General features: G+C 40.9%; 1 protein-coding gene across 1 annotated transcript in view; it reads left to right on the top strand.

The window, feature by feature from the left end:
- Positions 1-12,010, top strand: part of LOC149289968 (uncharacterized) — a 32,457-nt gene extending 20,447 nt beyond the window's left edge. Inside the window, exons 2-7 of the mRNA XM_089490002.1 lie at positions 537-1,516; positions 6,629-6,680; positions 6,797-6,899; positions 8,033-8,196; positions 9,854-10,099; positions 10,839-12,010. Of these exons, the coding sequence (XP_089346128.1) occupies positions 537-1,516; positions 6,629-6,680; positions 6,797-6,899; positions 8,033-8,196; positions 9,854-10,099; positions 10,839-11,591 (2,298 nt within the window). The 3' untranslated portion in view covers positions 11,592-12,010. The remainder of the gene's footprint in view (positions 1-536; positions 1,517-6,628; positions 6,681-6,796; positions 6,900-8,032; positions 8,197-9,853; positions 10,100-10,838) is intronic.
- The last annotated feature ends 6,866 nt before the right edge of the window (positions 12,011-18,876 follow it).

Genomic DNA, 18,876 nt, shown 5'->3' with positions numbered 1-18,876 from the left:
ATATATTTTTGTTTTAAATTACATTTCACTTTGAGCATCCAACTCTTCAAGCAGCAAAGCAAATTACAAAGTTGGGTCTCCCTTATCCAGAGTTCTGAAATGAAAATCTAAAATTGTCCACATGGGTGGCTGAGATAGTGAAACCTTTGCTTTCTGATGGGACACAAACTTTGTTTCATGCCTAAAATTATTTAAAATATTGTGTATAAAATCACCTTCAAGCTATGTGTATAAGGGGTATACAAAACATAAATGAATTTCATGTTTACACTTCGGTCCCATCTCCAAGATATCTCATTATGTATATGCAAATATTCCAAAATCTGGGGGCGGGGGAATCAAAATCTGAAATACTTCTTGTCCCAAGTATTTTGGATAAGGGAGACTCAGCCTGTAATTTGTCTTTATGCATGTGTGTATGTATGTATGTGTGTATAAATGTTGGCCACAAACTTGATTCAATCTGGAATGGAGAAAATGCCTGGTCATCTGGTTGGATGCTTCCACTTATTCAAGGATACTCTTTTTTGTTTCAGGTATACTATTCATGTGGTGCACAGTTCAAATCGTTAGAGAGAGGTCTTATTTTATCACCTGGCTTCCCCAACAATTATTCATCAGGCATACATTGTATTTGGCAGTTCTTCATCCCTGCTAGAACATACTTAATGTTGGAAATTTTTGACTTTGATGTGTTTGAAAGCATGAGTGAGAACCCAAGTGCCTGGAATGATTTTCTTACCCTTCCCAAAAATACCAAGGAAGAGTTTTTTCCCAATGAGGGTAATACAGACTTTCCCACTATCCTTTCTACTAAGAGCTCTACTCTCCAAAATTTTCATTCAACGGATTTTTATAATCTTCACGGTGGGCTTCCAGAAACCGCTTCTGAAAAACAGGAATCAAAACAATTCCAGCAAATACAAGAACCAAGAGAGTTGGCCATTTCTCAGCCTAGCGAATCACCATTCATGGAAGCGATCAATGTCACCTTACTGAGACACATGGCCAGTGGAGTACAGGAGGAAAAGAAAGACCCAATGGACAAAATATTGTTTGCTCACCTCACCGCTAGTGGGACAAAGGAAGATTCTGAAGGCTCTAAACAGCATTCAGGAAATATGGCTTTTGAAGACAATGAGGGCATTTCAACGATGGTTTTGTCAACAGAGACTTCCTCCATCCCCGTGACCTCGATGGAAGTTTGCCCCCATGATGTCTTGTATGTTTCTGATCTCTTTGCTTTTTCTTCTCGCTTCTGTGGTACAAATTCACCACTGAACAAAAACATGACTTTTGGGTCTTCTCTAAAGATGGTTGAAGTCATTGTGGAGCTAATTACAACCACAGATCGTGGGCGAGGCTTTGCGATGCTCTTTGAATACAAGAATGACACAGAACTGATTACCATGAATGACTCGAAAGATGGGAAAGAAAATATTATGATGCTGGTAATCATAACAGGGATCCTCTTCTTTGCGCTTGTTCTTTTCTCCTCACTCTGTATAGCTTGCAGGTAAGTGCTGCCATTGTTGACTCATTAAAAAACACACACACCTTATCTATCATTTCAGCTTCTCAGTACAATCTGTTTCCCTATTAGAGATATAAGCCAGTGAGACACTTGCTAAGGCTACGTTTAATTAATTGATCAATTCAATCAATAAATTAAAAACATGGTAATTGACAAAAAAAGATGCTGGAGTAACTTGGTAGCAAATATTTAATCTGAAAGTACTTTTAATACATGTGCTAATAAAAATGCAGTTGCCAAGTACAATCTTATTAGGGAGGTGTATAGCTATTAGGGATATGCACATTTGCATCTGACCTGTGGTTGGTTTTACCTGCCCTTTTCTCTTATAAAGATGAAATCTGTTTCCTGCCTTCCTCCACATGAGTATTTTATGCACATTTTTTAAAAAAAAGTTTTGATTGTTCGAATGTGTTCTATTAAATAAAGTGTGTTTTAGTACTGGATGGCACACATTCAAAATGTGCATATTCAAATGTATACATTGCAGGGGATGCATCCATCGCTCTCCATCAATGTAAAGATTCCACAGTGCAGTCTATGGCTCCTCCATGGACAGTCCATGGAGTGGGGACTGGGGACTGTCAGTCATGCTCTTTAAACCTTGGATTCCTCCTTGCACACCCCTAATGTTAAAGGGTAGCATTGATTCCTCTGGGAGAAGAAAGGAGGAATGCCTCTTGTAAAATTAAATCTGCTCTGATTTAATCTAAAATCCTTTACAATTATTTTTCTCCTATGCAGATTGAATTGGTTAAACCACTTGGTTAAAATTTCTTTCATAAAAAGACAGCTCTAAATATTTCTTTTTTACCCAGTTGCAAAAGAGGTAAAACCAAACTATTTTGGCCATGTGCACACTAAAGAGCCAGCATGGTGTAGTGGTTTGAACATTGGATTACAACTACAACTCTAGAGACCAGGGTCTGAATCCCTGCTCAACCATGGAAACCCACTGAGTGACTTTGGGCAGTCCCACTCTCTCAGCCTCATAAGAAGGCAAAGGCAAACCCTCTTTGAACAAATCCTGCCAAGAAAAACCCTGTAATTGATTCGCCTTAGATTTGCCATTAGTCAGAAATAAATAAAATAAATGAACGACTTGAAGGCACACAACCACAAAACAGGCACACATCATGGAGGCAGCAGCTGCCTTCTTTACTGTCTTGGAAATAAGAGAATTTTAAAATTGTGTTGAAAATCTTTTTTGGAAGGTAACTATTTATTTATGATCCTTTTTACATTTTCAAATTTTATTTGTAGACATATTTGTATATTTGTGAATGAAAATGATGTTTCACCTCCAAATAAAAATAAACTGGCAGCCATTCTTATTCTGCCCTTTTCTTTAATAACTTTCTAGCTGAATTCACAGGACTGCTGTGGGAGATAAAACAGTTTGTGGGTTTAGAAGGGAACTATACATGCCATTTTGAACTCCTTGGAGGGAAAGGGGGATATTGTAAAGGTTATATTGTGACTGTTATAATGAAATATAATGAATAAATTTGAATTGGTGCATTATAAACCTGTTTTACTTTTCCTCTGTGATATGGTAGGGGAAATCTGAGCAGTGTACTGAAGGAAAAAGGCCATAAAAGTGTGAAATATTAACTATGCTATTGTCACTATTTCCCGTGGCTATGGCTATGCATGATGTTACTTATGTAACCAAAATGGCACCAGCCACACATAAGACAGGGGATTCTGTAGGCTAGGGTTGGTTTGAATTGGTTAAACCACTTGGCTAACCAAGCCCTGAGGTTTGCAGGTAAATACACTCATCCCTCCACATTTGCTTGGGTTAGGGGCACAAGACCTCTGTGAATGTGGGAAAACCACAACTAACAAAAACACTATGTTTTTAGCTGAGAGAACACCTCTCTGGGAATCTGTAGGTCCTCCAGTGCAACTCTGTGGTCAACATCTGCCAGACATTGACCATAGAATTGCGCTGGAGCAGCTACAAATGCCTAGTGGGGTGTTCTCTCTAGGAATCTCTAGGGTCTTCAGTGCAAGATTTGGTTAAAGTTGACCATAGAGGTGCACTGGAGGATGTAGATATTCCTAGAGAGAATATATTAATGAAATCCATGAATAATGAAAGTCAAAAGTCAAAGCTGCAAATGTGGAGGGATGAGTGTAACATCTCTCCTAAGTGATGAGGATTGAAAGTATTCTAGTGAGGACTGAGTGTGCACAGTGACTGCAGAATGCTGTCTGGGTGTTGTTGAAGAAAACCTGGGGAGGGAAAGAGGACTGGTACACAGTGACTGAAATCCTGGAACAAAGATACTTCACACTACAATATTTTATTGCAGCCGGCAGTACTTGTTAATTAGAATTTATTACTCTCCGTTACTGTCAATTGACTCTCCATAGCCACGGCATTCAACTTCAGCACTTCTTTGTGCAATGTCCTGAGTGAGCTGATGAAGAAGGTGGCAACCTTCGGACTCATCGCTGCGGGAAAAGCTGCTGCAAGAGAGGCTAATAACCTTGGAATTCTCTATTTTCTGAGCTCATCCAGCATGTTCTCTTCCACTCGCAGGGGTTTGTCCTTGGGAGACCAGAGCAATTCAGAACTTGGCTATCTTATCCTTCCCTCATCTCTTCTGTTTTTTCTTGATGATGTCCTTGTTGTTTTTAAACTCTTGTGGCTGGCTAAAAGTAGCAGCTCTCCATCCCATGGCTTGTCTGACCAGCACTGGCCAGAGCTGGCACGTAGTACTTTTCTAGTCTGTGTGTGTGCATGCACACCCATGCATGCACCCACACTAGCAAAGGAGAGGGTCATCAGCAAATATCTTCTGAAGGCTCATTCCCTTTAGCTGCCTCTGGGGAGACTCCAAAATTTTGCCACACTGTTGTCTTTGTTTAATGGCTGGAGAAGTAATGAAAGCCTCAGTTATTGTTGGGCCAGAAGTTCTAATTACTTTTGGCCATGGGGCCAAGCCTGGAAAGATGTCATCCCCTGCCTTCTTGCCCAAGCCCCTATAAACAAGCAGCTTGTCCCTCTTATTTTATTTTAATAATGCCCTGCAGACATTGAGGTTTGTGAGTTGTGTCTCTGTGTGGGTGTGTTTGTTTGCTTTTTTGCTTGGTGCCTGTGAAGGATGAAGAGGCAACAACACACGGGGGCACACAACAGAACTTCTGACCTGCCAAAGAGCTATTCCTGACAGTGACCTCTATGTTTACAGTCATCTCACCAGAGAAGATACTTGTTATTCCACTCTTACTTCCTCATGAGAAACACCAATTGCTGTCATCCTTGCCCTGTTTTCCTTTTAGGAAGAAGAAAAAGCACAGTAAAGCAGTGCTCCTTTTGACTGCAAAGATGAAGCAAGCACCACAATCCTGACTAGTGAACCGGAATTGATCACTTATGAGCCAGTGGCCGGATTTTCACATCACAATAAACCTGCTGATGTGTACTGCCCCTATTGCTCCCACTGCAAGTGCAAAGCTTGGAAGTAACATGGTCAAAGTAGAGATGTTACTCTTTACTGTGTTCAATATTAAGGAACAACAGTGTCACTTTTAAATAGTTTAATGACAGTGACATTAATGTTAGAATTTTTGCACACAAAGTAATGTCCCTGCCTCTCTTGGACTCCTCTTTTGACATGCCAGAAGAGGAGGCTGTAAAATATTGAATTTTGAATTGAATTTGGGGGCTTGTGATGTTTTAAAACACTCTCAATTCTGAGAACAAAGTAGGATCCAAAACTGGGAGGAGCGGTGGATTATTGGCTAAAATTCCCAGAATCTCTCAGCTGGTATAGCCAAGCACTGGATCAAATTGTGGTTTCAGATGCTGGGTTGTTCATTTGCATTGTTAAATGAAGGCCAATAGCAGACCAAATATTCATCTCCCCAATATACTAGTATTTCTGTGTCACAGGAAGGACTTTTTGTTTTGTTATCCTATTTTTAGAAGAGCAGTTTTCAAATATAATATACTTACTTGCATGCTGCATCCATACAAGCATAGCTAACCACTTTACTTTGTTGTACATGCACACCAGCTGCTACAAAGCAGCAGTACCAACCAGCTCTTCTGACCATTCAGTTGCATGCAGACAAGTAGGGCTAAACCTTGTAGGGGATATAGGTACAAAGGTAAGATGTGGTGTCCAAGCATGGGAGCTCTGCAAGCTCATTAGACCACACATAATGACAGAACCAGATTCAGCTTTTACGCTTAACATATGAAGAGCCAAATGGCAGCCAGGCATGCAAGGCTTACTTGTACATCCCCGTACTCTGAGGTATAGTCCTACTTGTGTACCGGCCTGCATAGTTTCATTGCCTCCAATCATTTTAGTTTCTGCCTTTCTTAATCTGAATTCACCTTCCTTGTTTTTTGATGACCAAGAGTCTGGAACATGAACCAATAGATTCAAATTACAAGGACATAGATTCCACTGAAAGATTGTGTATGTGTTGTGTACTTTCCATGTCATTTCCGACTTATGGCAACCCCAAACATTAACCAGAAGTTGGAGGGGAATCTTTCAGAAATGCTTCAGTTGTATATTCCTGCATGGCATGGGGTTGAATGAGATGGTGCAATCCCTTCCAACTCTATATTTCTATGATCCTTGAATATGGCAAACCAAAATTGGGCATCAGACTGTTTGAAAGACCACATTTTCACACCGTATGAACTTGCTGAGGTCTGGGAAAGGATTTATCTTTGTCCCTGACTCGCATCACTGTTGCACATTTGGCATGAATGTGAGAGGATCTTCTTAGGGACTGCTCCCAGGCTTCCAAGGGAATCTAGGCTGGCCCCCTCCCTGTTGTCTTTCTGCTAGCCGTCAGAATTTTGAATTCAGATAAGCTTTTAGTTTCTAAGCTCATTTGCTAAGGAAGTAGAGTTTAATTGGGAATGCTATTATATACAGTTTCATTTAATTTGTTACTTCTTGGGCACGTTTTTATTTAATAAGTTCTACTATTTAAATGGTTTCTTTGTTGTTTTATATGTATTTTACTGTTAGAAACCTCGAACACTGTTTTTATTGGAACGGTGGGATATAAATGATGACAATAAAGAAATAATATTTTTCTTGCTTTTTTTCTCAGACAGAAATTATGTCCCAAAAGGAGCTCTTTGGAAGTACACTGTGACCAAGAGGTTAGTGCTCATTAGTTGTGATCTTACTGATTTGTACATCGTCTTGGTTTTTCTTCTTTTTGACTTATGTTTCCGTCTACCTGTGGATGTTGATTGGGGAATGTTTTGAGTTGTAGAATGGGATCCAGAATGCTGCTGCTGATATCAATGAGCTTAGGCTAGTGATGCCAAACCAAGAGAATGAAAACAACAACCACTCTATTGGTGGAAATGGAATTGGTAAGTGGCAAAATGTTAGGCAGTCCATCATTGTCCAGTTTTCATAAATCTCAGGCATTGGGCCCCTTGCATTGGATCCTTGTGTGACCCTGGAGGGCTTCACTTTGTAGAGTCACTCTCAGTCCCACTGCCAACATTTGAGGGTCTCAAAAGTTTAATTTTTTACCCACAGATAGTTAATAGCTCCTCCTGCAAATCTTATAGGGAAGTGCTACTGCCGATTTTTCCACACATTCGGGTATTTTTAGCCCACTTTCATCTATTTTTAGGTCTCCACAGGCCTTTTTCAAACCATAAAGTGAGAGGACATCCTGCTGTTTGATGCTTCCTGTTTGATGAAAAAGTCACTTCCTGTACAGGTCTGAAAACGGTGACCCACCCACATATACATCTAATAATATGGCAAAAGAGCAGATAGCATCCCTTGCAGGTTTGGGTGATGCTGCTGACTCTTTGGGGGCAAAAAAATTGAGAGGCAACAAAATAGGTCATGTCAGGGTACCACGATGGTACAGAGCATAACTAAAAACATATCTCAAGAGATGCTGCAGCATAGAATTATAGGAGGATTCATGCTAGAAACCTTGGTATACCATAATCATTACTATATATACACATGTATAAGTCTAGCAATTGTAGTAAAAATGACCCCAAAAAACTGAGTCAACTTATTCACAGATCAGTGTAAATACTGTTCTTTAACTCTTGTTTTAAAAAAAGGAACCACCCCTTGGGGAAAGGCAAAAGAGTAATCTGTACGGGAAGCACTGACCCTCCTCTATTCTCTCATCCATCCAGCCTCTAGTATGAGCACAAACATAGTCATAGAATCATAGAGTTGGAAGAGACCACAAGGGCCATCCAGTCCAACCCCTTGCCATGCAGGAACCACAATCAAACAGTTATGCTTGTTGGAATTTTGTAAGTTCTTTGGTGTTATTTTCCTTTGCTTTGTCTTTTACATCCTTTGTTCCACGGCCCTAAATTTAACCCTATGTCTATTCATAGGTCTTATACATGACTTACACATGACGTCATCTTATAGTCAAGTATATACGGTATTTTGCAGTGGCAGTTTAATATTTCTCTATCCTAGGAGACAAATAAATAAATATTTTTTTGTATTTTTGTAGTCACTTCCTGCAATGGCAGTGTGGAGTGCATTCCACCACAAACCGATCCAGATCTACCTTCTTCAATATCAGCATTAACCACTGAGTCTGGAAGTGATGAAGTGTTTATCATTTCAGCCAGTCCTGGAGCTGGTGGCTTGAGTTTTACGTCCTATCAAATACAGGTAGTGCAGCCCTTTTGTATTTCCAGCGAAATTTTTTTTTTTGCGTGAAAGCAGTTCTATACTGTATTTTAAAGTGTTTCCTTTAAAGTTCGGTTCCTGAGTCAGAACAGCAAATGGCACTCCCTCGTTTTCAATGTCCCTAAGGCCAGCCAAGTCATGTCAGTAAAAACACTACAAAACCCTTCTAAATGTCTGGAATGGGCCCTGCTATCTGTCAGAATGAAATGTCCGACAACAAAGTTGAGAGGTAACAGAGATACCTTCCGACATTGTACAGATGAAAACAGGAGTATGTGTGGCCAAGCAAGATCCAAGTGTGAGCAAGTTATTAATGAGAAAGAACAAACTAGAAGAGGCTGCAGCAGTTTGCTTTTGCTGGCCCTTACTGCAAAGGGCAAGACTCTGCTACTTGCTGAGTTAATTGAGTGCAACCTAAATCAAATCAACACTGCAAGTATTAACTTGTTTCCCACTTAGTAGCTCTAGTTCTTCTCTGCGCTCACCTTTCTTTCTTTTTTTAGCATTCTCTGGGACACTACTTTGATGCTTACAGAGCTGTGAAATGTTGAGATCACAGAACTGCCTTCCTTTGAAAGGGTTGTCTAGACAATGTGAAACTATAAGCGGATTTTCAAAAAAGATTATCCAAATCCTTTTTCTGAGTCGCAAGAGTTGGTCAGCCTGAGCCTGAGCTCTGATAACAGAAGGAGTTTTAGCCTGTCTTCCAAAATGTCAAGGATAACAATGGGAACACTAGCATTGATCCTCAGAACTGAGCTCAGCACTTAAAATGTCTGCTTTTAATGTTGTATTCCACCTTGGATCCCATGCTAGGAGAAAGGCAGGAAATCTATTAAATAAAAAATAAAATAAATAAATACTTGGGGGGGGGGGTATGTACAAGGGCACCAGTTCTCAGGCAGGGCCTCTGGGGGGTAATTTAAGTTTCTTAAGGTTTCCGCCTTTGCTAAGGAAACAAAAATATTGGTTATCAAAAATGTCAAAGCCAAGCCTGTTAGAGTTTAGCTTTAAAATTAGAGCAGCAGAAATGTGCTCTTGTCTAACTACACTTCCCTAACAACTTGAGACTGGCTCCAAAAAACAAACACGTAGTTTATAGTTTAAAAACAAAAGTTTACTAATGGCTTTAATCTATATTTACATAGAAGCTATATCCTACTCTAGCTAGTGAATAGTTCAGGTAAAAGGTGGGTAGGGGTTGACACCATGAGTTACCACACTGGGTGACACTAACCCTAGTGACACCACTGTTCAATACACAAAGTAATACATAATCAATGTGGTCAGTGGCTATAGACAGTTTTATTTTCCGTGGATTATTTCATCTCCTTTCAGACACTCAATGGCTTCATGATGTGAATTCCAGAATTTAACTGTGCTGTGTCCAGTAGTTCCTTTGATCTCTCCAGTGTCTTCCACCAGATTTCAGCAACTGCCTCTTTTCTACCAAGTTCAAAAGTCAGAAGAAATCCTTAACAGTTTGAGGGCAAATTTTAGTGAGAAAAAAATGTACTAGATCACTTCTACTTTATTCATTAAGAAGAAGGAGGGAAGCTATATTTGCTTTCATTGGCCACTGAGTAAAGATGTCATATACTGTATTTTTATTTTTAACCATCATCTGTATTTTTTTAAGGACAAAAAGCTAAAGAGAAGTATCACAAGTCCAGGCTCAGTTTCTAACTGGATAATAGCAGATGAAACGGAACCAGGTCTCAATGTTACAGAGAGAAGAGTGGTGCAGACGGAGACCCATCGCCCAGCACAGCAGACATGGAGTACATATGCGTTTCATGACTTACTGGCTCCATTGCCTCAGCTGCAGAAAAAATGGTGCAGCTGGACTACTAACAGTCCTTTCACCAAGCTGGTGAATAGTGGTGTAAGTATTTCAGAGCACCTTAGGAAATGGAAGTTAAAGGTAACTTTTTCAGACTGGACAGCTGACAAAGTGTGATCTACATCACATCTAGGCTGATTCCATTAGTGTTGTCACATTTTCATACTCATAAGAACTAAGTCATGCTACTGGGGCTATCCATGCAATATGAATAAAAGACCATCAGTGTTCAGTAAATTAACTACTTATTTCGGTGTATATTATACTTCAAAAGTCAGTAGCAGCAAAATGTTCCTACTGTAGAAGACTGGCTGCAAAAATGCCTGCCAACTTGTTATGGTAAAATCAGTAGTCGTAGGAAACAAATTGGAATTATATGATTCAGATTATAAAATTTGAGGTTATTTTTGCATAATATGGGGTGAATGGGCCTACAGCCTGAACAATGGTATCCCATTAAGTCCCACTCTTTTGCTTCTTATAACTATCTTGGCAGCCCTAAGGTTTACAAACTTGCTTTGGTTGTTAAGTGAAGTAGGGGAAAGGACTATTGATACTGTCAGAAATTTTCATATCTCCAGACTACTACTTTTTGTGTACACGTGCATGCATATATGTTCTCCTTTCTATGCTGGCCTTTAAACCATGGGAAAGGCAACATGCACAAGGAGGCATAGAAGACAATAAAGCAAGCAAAATATACCCTTGTTCATTAACCATTTCATCTTGCAGTTCCTTAAGATCTCATTATCAGAATTGATATTATGATTGTTCCTGCCAGGGCTTTTCTACATCCATGAAAAACCAGACTACAGTTACTCAAAAAGTAACCTCATCTGCAGAAATAGATGGAAACTCTCAACAGGCTTACTTGGACTCATCAGCCAGCACTGCATCTTACCCATTGACACATTCAATACAGAAAGAGTGCAAACTGAGCAGCAGGTGCACTTTGAAAAGATCCCGATTTGGAAATCCTTACTTTGGCTTTTTAACAAGTTCTCCCAGTTGCAGCCACCTAAGGCTCCCTGATCACTCCATGCATGCGGGTGATACATCTCTAGTCAACAGCTCAAGCCAAGGAGCAAAAATCACCCCTGAAGATCCCATCCAACTCAAAAGCAATGCAACCAGTGGCTCAAAATCCAAGGAGCTCCCACTAGAAATGGACAATCCCAAACCTGTTTTCGTTATTTCTGAAGAAGGGGATGACCAACAGCCTTTGGTTTTAGCAGAGCACATAAATCAATGTGTAGATTCCCTCACTGAACCAAATGTTGTTATCCATAACCTACAGATGGCCATGGTGAGTGAGCAAGCAGTGGACTTCACTCTTCAAGCAGAAAGTTTTGCTGAGTCTACCAGCATCAGGACAGAGTACCCCAGTTCATTCAAAGATTCCCTGAAGGGCTGTGGTGCTTACAAAGACCAAAGCTATGTGCCTGTTTCAGATACTGGCACGGCTACGATCAGCACTCATCAGAAATATGACTCCTTAACTTCCCACAAATTGTGGCAAACCTCAGTTCAATAATTCTTCCAAATATGGTATCCCAACTGACACTGAATATTCAGGATTATGGATCTGAATGCAATATGGACAAACATTTCTTCAATCTCGAATGCAACCTGGATAATCAACACAGGAGGGGAGTGTACTGAGGCAGTCTTGACTCTTTATTGGCATATTCTCTTATGAAATTGTGCATTGTTGCACTTGCACCTCTCGCCTTAAATTGCACCTTATGCAAATACGAATTAAAAGGCGCATGATGTTTTGATCGTATCTCACAAGAGTTCAATCTAATTCTAGCCACAGTTGGGGACAATCACACAACACTGTGAGGTGGTAATCTCTAATAGGAGAAAATGCAAAGGGGTAAACAGTAAGCTAAAATACTGTGCCAAGCATTCTTGATTGGTTTATCACTTTATTGAGGTAGAAGCAATGGTTTTGCTACTCATATGAACTCCCTTTTAAGGAGAGGGTTTATTTCTTAGCACCTGCAGAGGGCCAGTCTCTTTGCTTGGATGTGGCATTTGGATCAGGAGTCTTGTCAGCATGCCACATGTTGAACAGTAACAGCTGTGAAGAGCTCTGGCAACCGAATAACCCATGTGCTATGGAATTATGAATGCACACTCTATGGAAATATATAAAAAAGTGTTCCTTTTCATTGCTGAAAGAAGTTTTAAGGAACTTCTAAGAAATTCCCATTTCATCAGACCCAGTGAACCTGCTAGTAAAGATGATTCACAGCAGCTACAATAAACCTGCGTGCCACAATGTATGCCACCTTTCATTTCAGTAACACAAAATATTGTTCAACCCTCTGTGGTAAACATTTTTGCCACAACCAAAAAATGTGGAGGTACATTTAATAAAAATTGGAGAAGCGTTCATGGAAAATTCCAGTTCTTTAACAGTTCCCTGGCACACATTCATAAAATATTTTACTTTTACAATATGTTGTTTGTTGTTAACTGCCTTTGAGTTGATCTCGACCCATGGCAACCCTGTGGATGAGACAGCTCTAAGACTCTGTCCTCCACTACTCTGCTCAGTTCCTGCAAATTCATACTTGTGGCCTCCTTAATCTAGCATGTGGTCTTCTTCTCTTCCTACTTCCCTCCACTTTTCCCAGCATTATTGTTTTTTCTAATGAGTCGTGGCTTCCCATGATGTGTCCAAAATATGACAGCCTAAGTTTTGTCATTTTGGCTTCCAGGGAGATTCCTGGCTTGATCTGCTCCAGGACCCATTTGTTTGTCTTTTTGGCTGGGATCCTCAGGCTGTCAAGGATCCTTTTTGGCTGGGATCCTCAGCCCTCTTCTCCAGCACCACATCCTCCTATCTGCGTTCCTCACTGTCCAGCTCTCAAATGGTAACAAGGAATACAATGGCCTGTATGAGTCTTAACTTTTGTGTTCAGTTGTATATCTTTGCATTTTAGGATCTTTTCTAGTTCTTTCATAGCCGCTCTTCCCATTCTTAATCTTCTTCTGATTTCCTGCCTACAGTCCTTGTTCCTGTCAGTGTTCCTGTCAGGTTCCAGTGGCATCATGCCATCAGTTTTCTAAAAATGAGAGCATAGAATCATAGAGTTGGAAGAGACCGCAAGGGCCATCTAGTCCAACCCCATTCTGCCATGCAGGAACTCTCAATCAAAGCATCCCTGACAGATGGCTATCCAGTCTCTGTTTAAAGACCTCCAAGGAAGGAGACTCCACTACACTCCGAGGGAGTGTGTTCCACTGTCGAACAGCCCTTACTGTCAGGAAGTTTTTCCTAATGTTGAGGGGGAATCTCTTTTCCTGCAGCTTGCATCCATTGCTCCGGGTCCTAGTGTCTGGAACAGCAGAAAACAAGCTTGTTCCTTCCTCAATATGACACCCCTTCAAGTATTTAAACAGGGCTATCGTATCCCCTCTTAAGCTTCTCTTCTCCAGGCTAAACATCCCCAGCTCCTTAAGTCGTGGTTTCCAGGCCTTTCACCATTTTAGTCGCCCTCCTTTGGACACGCTCCAGTTTTTCAAGATCCTTTTTGAATTATGGTGCCCAGAACTAGACACAATATTCCAGGTGGGGCCTGACCAAAGCAGAATAGAGTGGCACTATTACTTCCCTTGATCTAGATACTATACTTTTACTGATGCAGCCTAAAATTGCATTGGCCTTGTTAGCTGTCGCATTGCACTGTTGATTCATGTTCAGCTTGTGGTCTACTTGGACTCCCAGATCCCTTTCACATGTAGTTTCATTCAGCCAGGTGTCCCCCATCCTATATGTGTGCATTTTATTTTTCTGCCCTAAGTGCAGTACCTTACATTTCTCCCTGTTGAAGTTCATTTTGTTAGCTGTGGCCCAACTTTCTAGTTTATTCAGGTCATTTTGAATTTTGATCCTGTCTTTTGGGGTGTTAGCTACTCCTCCTAATTTGGTGTCATCTGCAAATTTGATACATATGCCCCCAATTCTGTCAGCCAAGTCATTGATAAAGATGTTGAATAGCACTGGACCCAGGACGGACCCCTGTGGGACCCCACTGGTCACTTCTCTCCAGGATGAAAAAGAGCCATTGTTGAGCACTCTTTGGCTTTGGTCAGTCAACCAATTACAAATCCATGTAACAGTTACTTTGTCTAGCCCACATTCCACTAGTTTGTTTGCAAGAACATCATGGGGAACCCTGTCAAAAGCCTTACTGAAATCAAGATATACTATATCCACAGCATTCCCTTCATCTAACAAGCTGGTAATTTTGTCAAAGAAAGAGATTAGATTTGTCTGCAATGACTTTTTTCTCTGAAACCCATGTTGACTTTTTGCAATTATGGAATTGCCTTCTAGATGTTCACAGACTCTCTTTTTAATTATCTGCTCTAGAATCTTTCCTGGTATTGATGTCAGACTAACTGGACAATAATTATTTGGATCCTTTTTTTTCCCCTTTTTGAAGATGGGGACAAGGTTTGCCCTCCTCCAGTCTGCTGGGACTTCTCCTGTTCTCCAGGAGTTCTCAAAGATTATAGCCAATGGCTCCGATATTACATTTGCCAGTTCTTTTAATACCTTTGTATGTAGTTGATCTGGTCCTGGAGATTTATATTCGTTTAGATTAACCAGATATTCCTGTACTACCTCTTTACTTATTCTGTGCTGAAATTCCCCTATTCTTTCCTCCCCTCCAGCATCACAGGAAGAGTATGGCTGTTGTCTGTGGCTGCACCTACACTGTAAAAATAATGTAATATGACATCACTTTAACTGCCATGGCTCCACCCAGTGGGATCCTGGGATTTTTCATTTAGTGGGGCTCCAGAGCTCTGGCAGAAGTTGCTAAATATGTCACAAAACTACAATCCCCAGAATTCCATAGCATTGAGCCATGACAGTCAAAGCAGTGTCAAAGTGCATTATTGCTGCAGTGTAGATGAGACCTGAATTGCCAGAGGAAGAATCTAAGCAAAGAACAGGAACTGCTGGGAGAAAACAAATAGCGGTATCCATCAGAGATACTGAGTCAATACTTTTATTTAACTAGAATAATAGTCTAGTTTAACATTCTTTGCCTTGTTGAGGTTTTTGTCACAATAAAAGCATTGTTAACCAGCTCATGTATGTTGGGCTGAATGGGCAACCGCCCAGTTACTGTTTGTTAATGACCAGAGTCCAGCTAATGATCACTGTGTGTTTTGCATTTCAATTCCCTCGCACTCGACTGGTTCTCCTCTATCCAAGAATGTGTCCGAGAATCGGCCACCTGAGGCCACACTCCCTGCATCTGAACTGTGTTGTAGTCCATGAACAGGGCTGACCTTCTCACTGGGCAGAGTGAAGGGACTGCCTCAAGCAGCAAGATGCCAGGACCGGTGAACTGTACTGTTCCCCGCCATTCAGAGGGTCCAGCTATTTGTGCCTCACGGTTCATCCCTTCCACGGTTACGGTAGGGCGACACTTGCTGCTGTGCCATACCAGCAACCTGACACCCCTCTCCATCCCCTCCCCATGGTGCTTCTCCCAACAAAAGCACCAGGAAAGTCCTCAAAACCCTATGGCAAATAGGCTCACTTCTCACAAAACAATAGGCTTGCATGTTTTGTTTTTTGGTAAGGAAAACTTGGAAACCAGTCCAAATGGACACTACGTAGCAGGCTTCAAATCTGGGTAAAACGTGGCCAACCAGGTCATACGGCAACCCTACCATGGGTCCAAGTGGCATCATTGCCACCAAGTAGACACACAAAGACTGCTGCTCCTTGGCCTTTCTTCTGCCACAGCTTGCAAAGAAAAGGTGAAAAGGCAGCAGGAATCGGTTCCAACGGTTCCCAAATTTTGGTCCTCCAGGGCTTTGGGACTTCAGCTCCCAGAAGCCCCAAATGTCACAAATTCTGGGAGGTGAAGTCACCAAACATTTGGAGGACCAAAGTTTGGGAGTCACAGAGCTAGGCCTGTGGCAGTGCTATTTGTTTGAGGAAAGAGCTCCTTCATGTGGCACCCTCCTTTAGTGAGTCTGTTTTCTCATCCAGCCTTGCTGCCAACTTCTCCTGCTCCTCTGCCTTAGCCATGCCACACAGGAAAACTGAGCAAGGATAAAGTAGATGCTCCCTTTCTCCATCACCATTATTCTCAGGGCCAGAGTAAAAGAAGGCTGAAGAGCCCTTGCTGGAACAATGATGAGGAAGAGGAGCAGGTGAGGGTGGCTGCTCCGGTGTCAGCCAATATCTCCTAGATCAATGTTCCCCAAACGTTGGTCCTCCAGGTGTTTTGGACTTCAACGCTCAGAAGCCCTAGCCAGTTTAGCCAACAATTAGAAATTCTGGGAGATGACATCCAAAACATCTGGATGACAAAAGTTTGGGAGACACAGTGCTAGATGCTTCAACAGTGCCAACTCCTCACACTATGTGAAGTCAACACATGTGTTTAAATGGAACAGAGTATTCCAAGTGCAGAATTTTTGTGTGCTTTAGCTGGCTCAGAATCCAAGCCCATATAGGAAAATCAGAGCAAAAAGAAAAAAAGGAAGCATTTCCATGAGTAAACTTTTTAATTTTTGAAATCACTCCGAAAAGTTGGAAGAACTGTGCGCCACCTTCTTTACAGAAGAAATTGCCTGAGAAGGTGACTAGGCCTTATTCACTAACAACAGGTTTCCCACCAGACCTGTTCCAAAAACAGGGCATCCTAAATCCTCTTTGTCTTTTGCGTAGAGGGAAAGACAAAGCCTGTGCTTTAGAACGGTTACAATAAGCCAAACAATTTACAGTTCTTAAACATCACGTTTATGAACTTCTCACATTAACTAAATATTAGCTGGCTGATCCACACTTTTATTTCAATTTAAAGATGCACTGAAACACGTAAGAGTATGTAATACCCATCAACAGTGATGCTCTTCGTTACTTAAAAAGCAAAAAGATTAGAGGTTGCTTCACCCGAACATTTGTAAAATTAATATTTTCACTTTTTAAAAAAAGGTAGAACATATGCATGAGGAAAAAACACGTTTCATTCCATTGCACTACTTCAATCTCCTAATGCATAGAAAAGTAGAGATAGATTTTTTATTTGAATAACGGAGAGGGGCTCTCAAAGGAAATTCACAGTCCTCTGACACACAGGTAGTTTCTGATCGTTTCACATTTCCTTTTATTCATAGTACAGCAAAGCGCAGAACAGGCATATATGCAATGCTCAGTACGAACTATTATAAGTATGAACATTTTAAAAAATCTGCCCAGAAATTCCAATCTATTTGCCATCAAGTGGGAAGTCTCCACTGGAATCCAATGTGGAATGGAGGAAAAAGCAACAGGGAAAGGCAAAAGATACCCCTGGACATATTGAGCAAAGGGCTCCTTTTTCCACATATGCAAAGAATCTGCTTACGCACATGGCCTGAGATGAAAACAGAGAGCAAGCAGCTGGAAACACTTTGCCTGAGAGAATACAACTGTGTGCATTTGAGATATTTCCCAACACTTTAAGAACTAAAAAAAAAAAGCTCAGACGGAACTGGAATTTCGAAGCCTAGTCTTAAATTTCTTAGTCACAAATAGAGCAGATCCACTGAACGGGAAATCAACACTTGTGTAAATCTCATTAATTCAATGGATCTCCTCTAGGTAGGACAAGTAACTCAACCTAGACCTAAGTGTATATAGTTTCAGCTGTCAAAAAGGTGAATCATTACTCCAGAATAGCATTTTCTGTGCAAAAGTGTAACTAGAAAACAACACTATCCCATAGTATTTATTTTGTACAGCATAACAGGTATTTTAAAGTCATGCCCATCCATACTTGGTGCAAACCTTTACAGTCCTAAGTTTAAACCCAACAGGTACCCAATAGCATGTTCTTTTCCTTGAACATCAGCAATTCACACATGAATGCTGAATTAGCTATATTTGAGAACTTACACGCAGCTCCAAAAATGTAGGCTTGCTGAACATTGCCACTCTTAACATCTTTTGCCTCAGATGAAGAAGCCAGTGATGCTCTAAAAAGCTTGCATGATGTGTTTTCAACATTTTGGTTGGCTAATAAAGGTATCATTCTTTTGTGAAATTTGGGTTTTGTTGTACATTGCTCCAAGTAAATCTTGTTGCCACAACATGCGGTTAAGCCTATGCCAGAGGTGAGCATCTAGCCCTCCGAGACTGCAATTCCCATAATCCCTCACCATTGCCAAGTTTGGGAGAAGCGATGGGAGTTGTAACCCAATGTCATCTGGAGGGCTATGTGTTCCTCACCCTGGGCCTAAATAGGGGGGGGGATTGTCTTCTTTTAAGGGGACTGAAGGTAACTTGGCAAGATTAAGAAGAAAAGAAAAAAATACCTGAATAGCAGTGAGAAGGATGTATGGTCAAGCACTTTCCTCAACACACAAACATCCCTTTCTATGGCAAACTAAAATATCTGGGAGAGCTAGGCTAAATCCCACTGACTAACATGCTAGTGTTCAGTTTGGGAAAAATAGATATGCAAGTTAACTGCTGAAACTGGAAATGTCAGGAACAGCATTACTAGCTTGGACTTAGAGTTTAATACACATGCCCTTTCTTTTGTTGTCTTTCTCTACTGATCACTTTCCTGCATAATGGTTAGGAGGTTACAGACTTTAAGCTGGAATTTTAAACCAGTATTGTAGAAACAAGTGTATGCACAGTGAGGGGGGAAGTATGTCCTAGCCTTCCTTCTCAAATGGCATTATGTTCATATGTTCCCAGAAGAGCTTAGAAACTTACTGCAATTCTACGCCAGTAATTCATGCTGGTTGGGGGATTCTGGAGTTCAAAAATAACTTTTCAAAGC

The sequence above is a fragment of the Sceloporus occidentalis genome, unplaced genomic scaffold (assembly GCF_023333645.1).
Source record: "Sceloporus occidentalis isolate IW3139 unplaced genomic scaffold, rSceOcc1.0.p SCAF_41, whole genome shotgun sequence".
NCBI classification, from domain to species: domain Eukaryota; kingdom Metazoa; phylum Chordata; class Lepidosauria; order Squamata; family Phrynosomatidae; genus Sceloporus; species Sceloporus occidentalis.
Note: the sequence above shows the minus strand (reverse complement) of the source record. Positions and strands in the feature narration are given on the sequence as shown.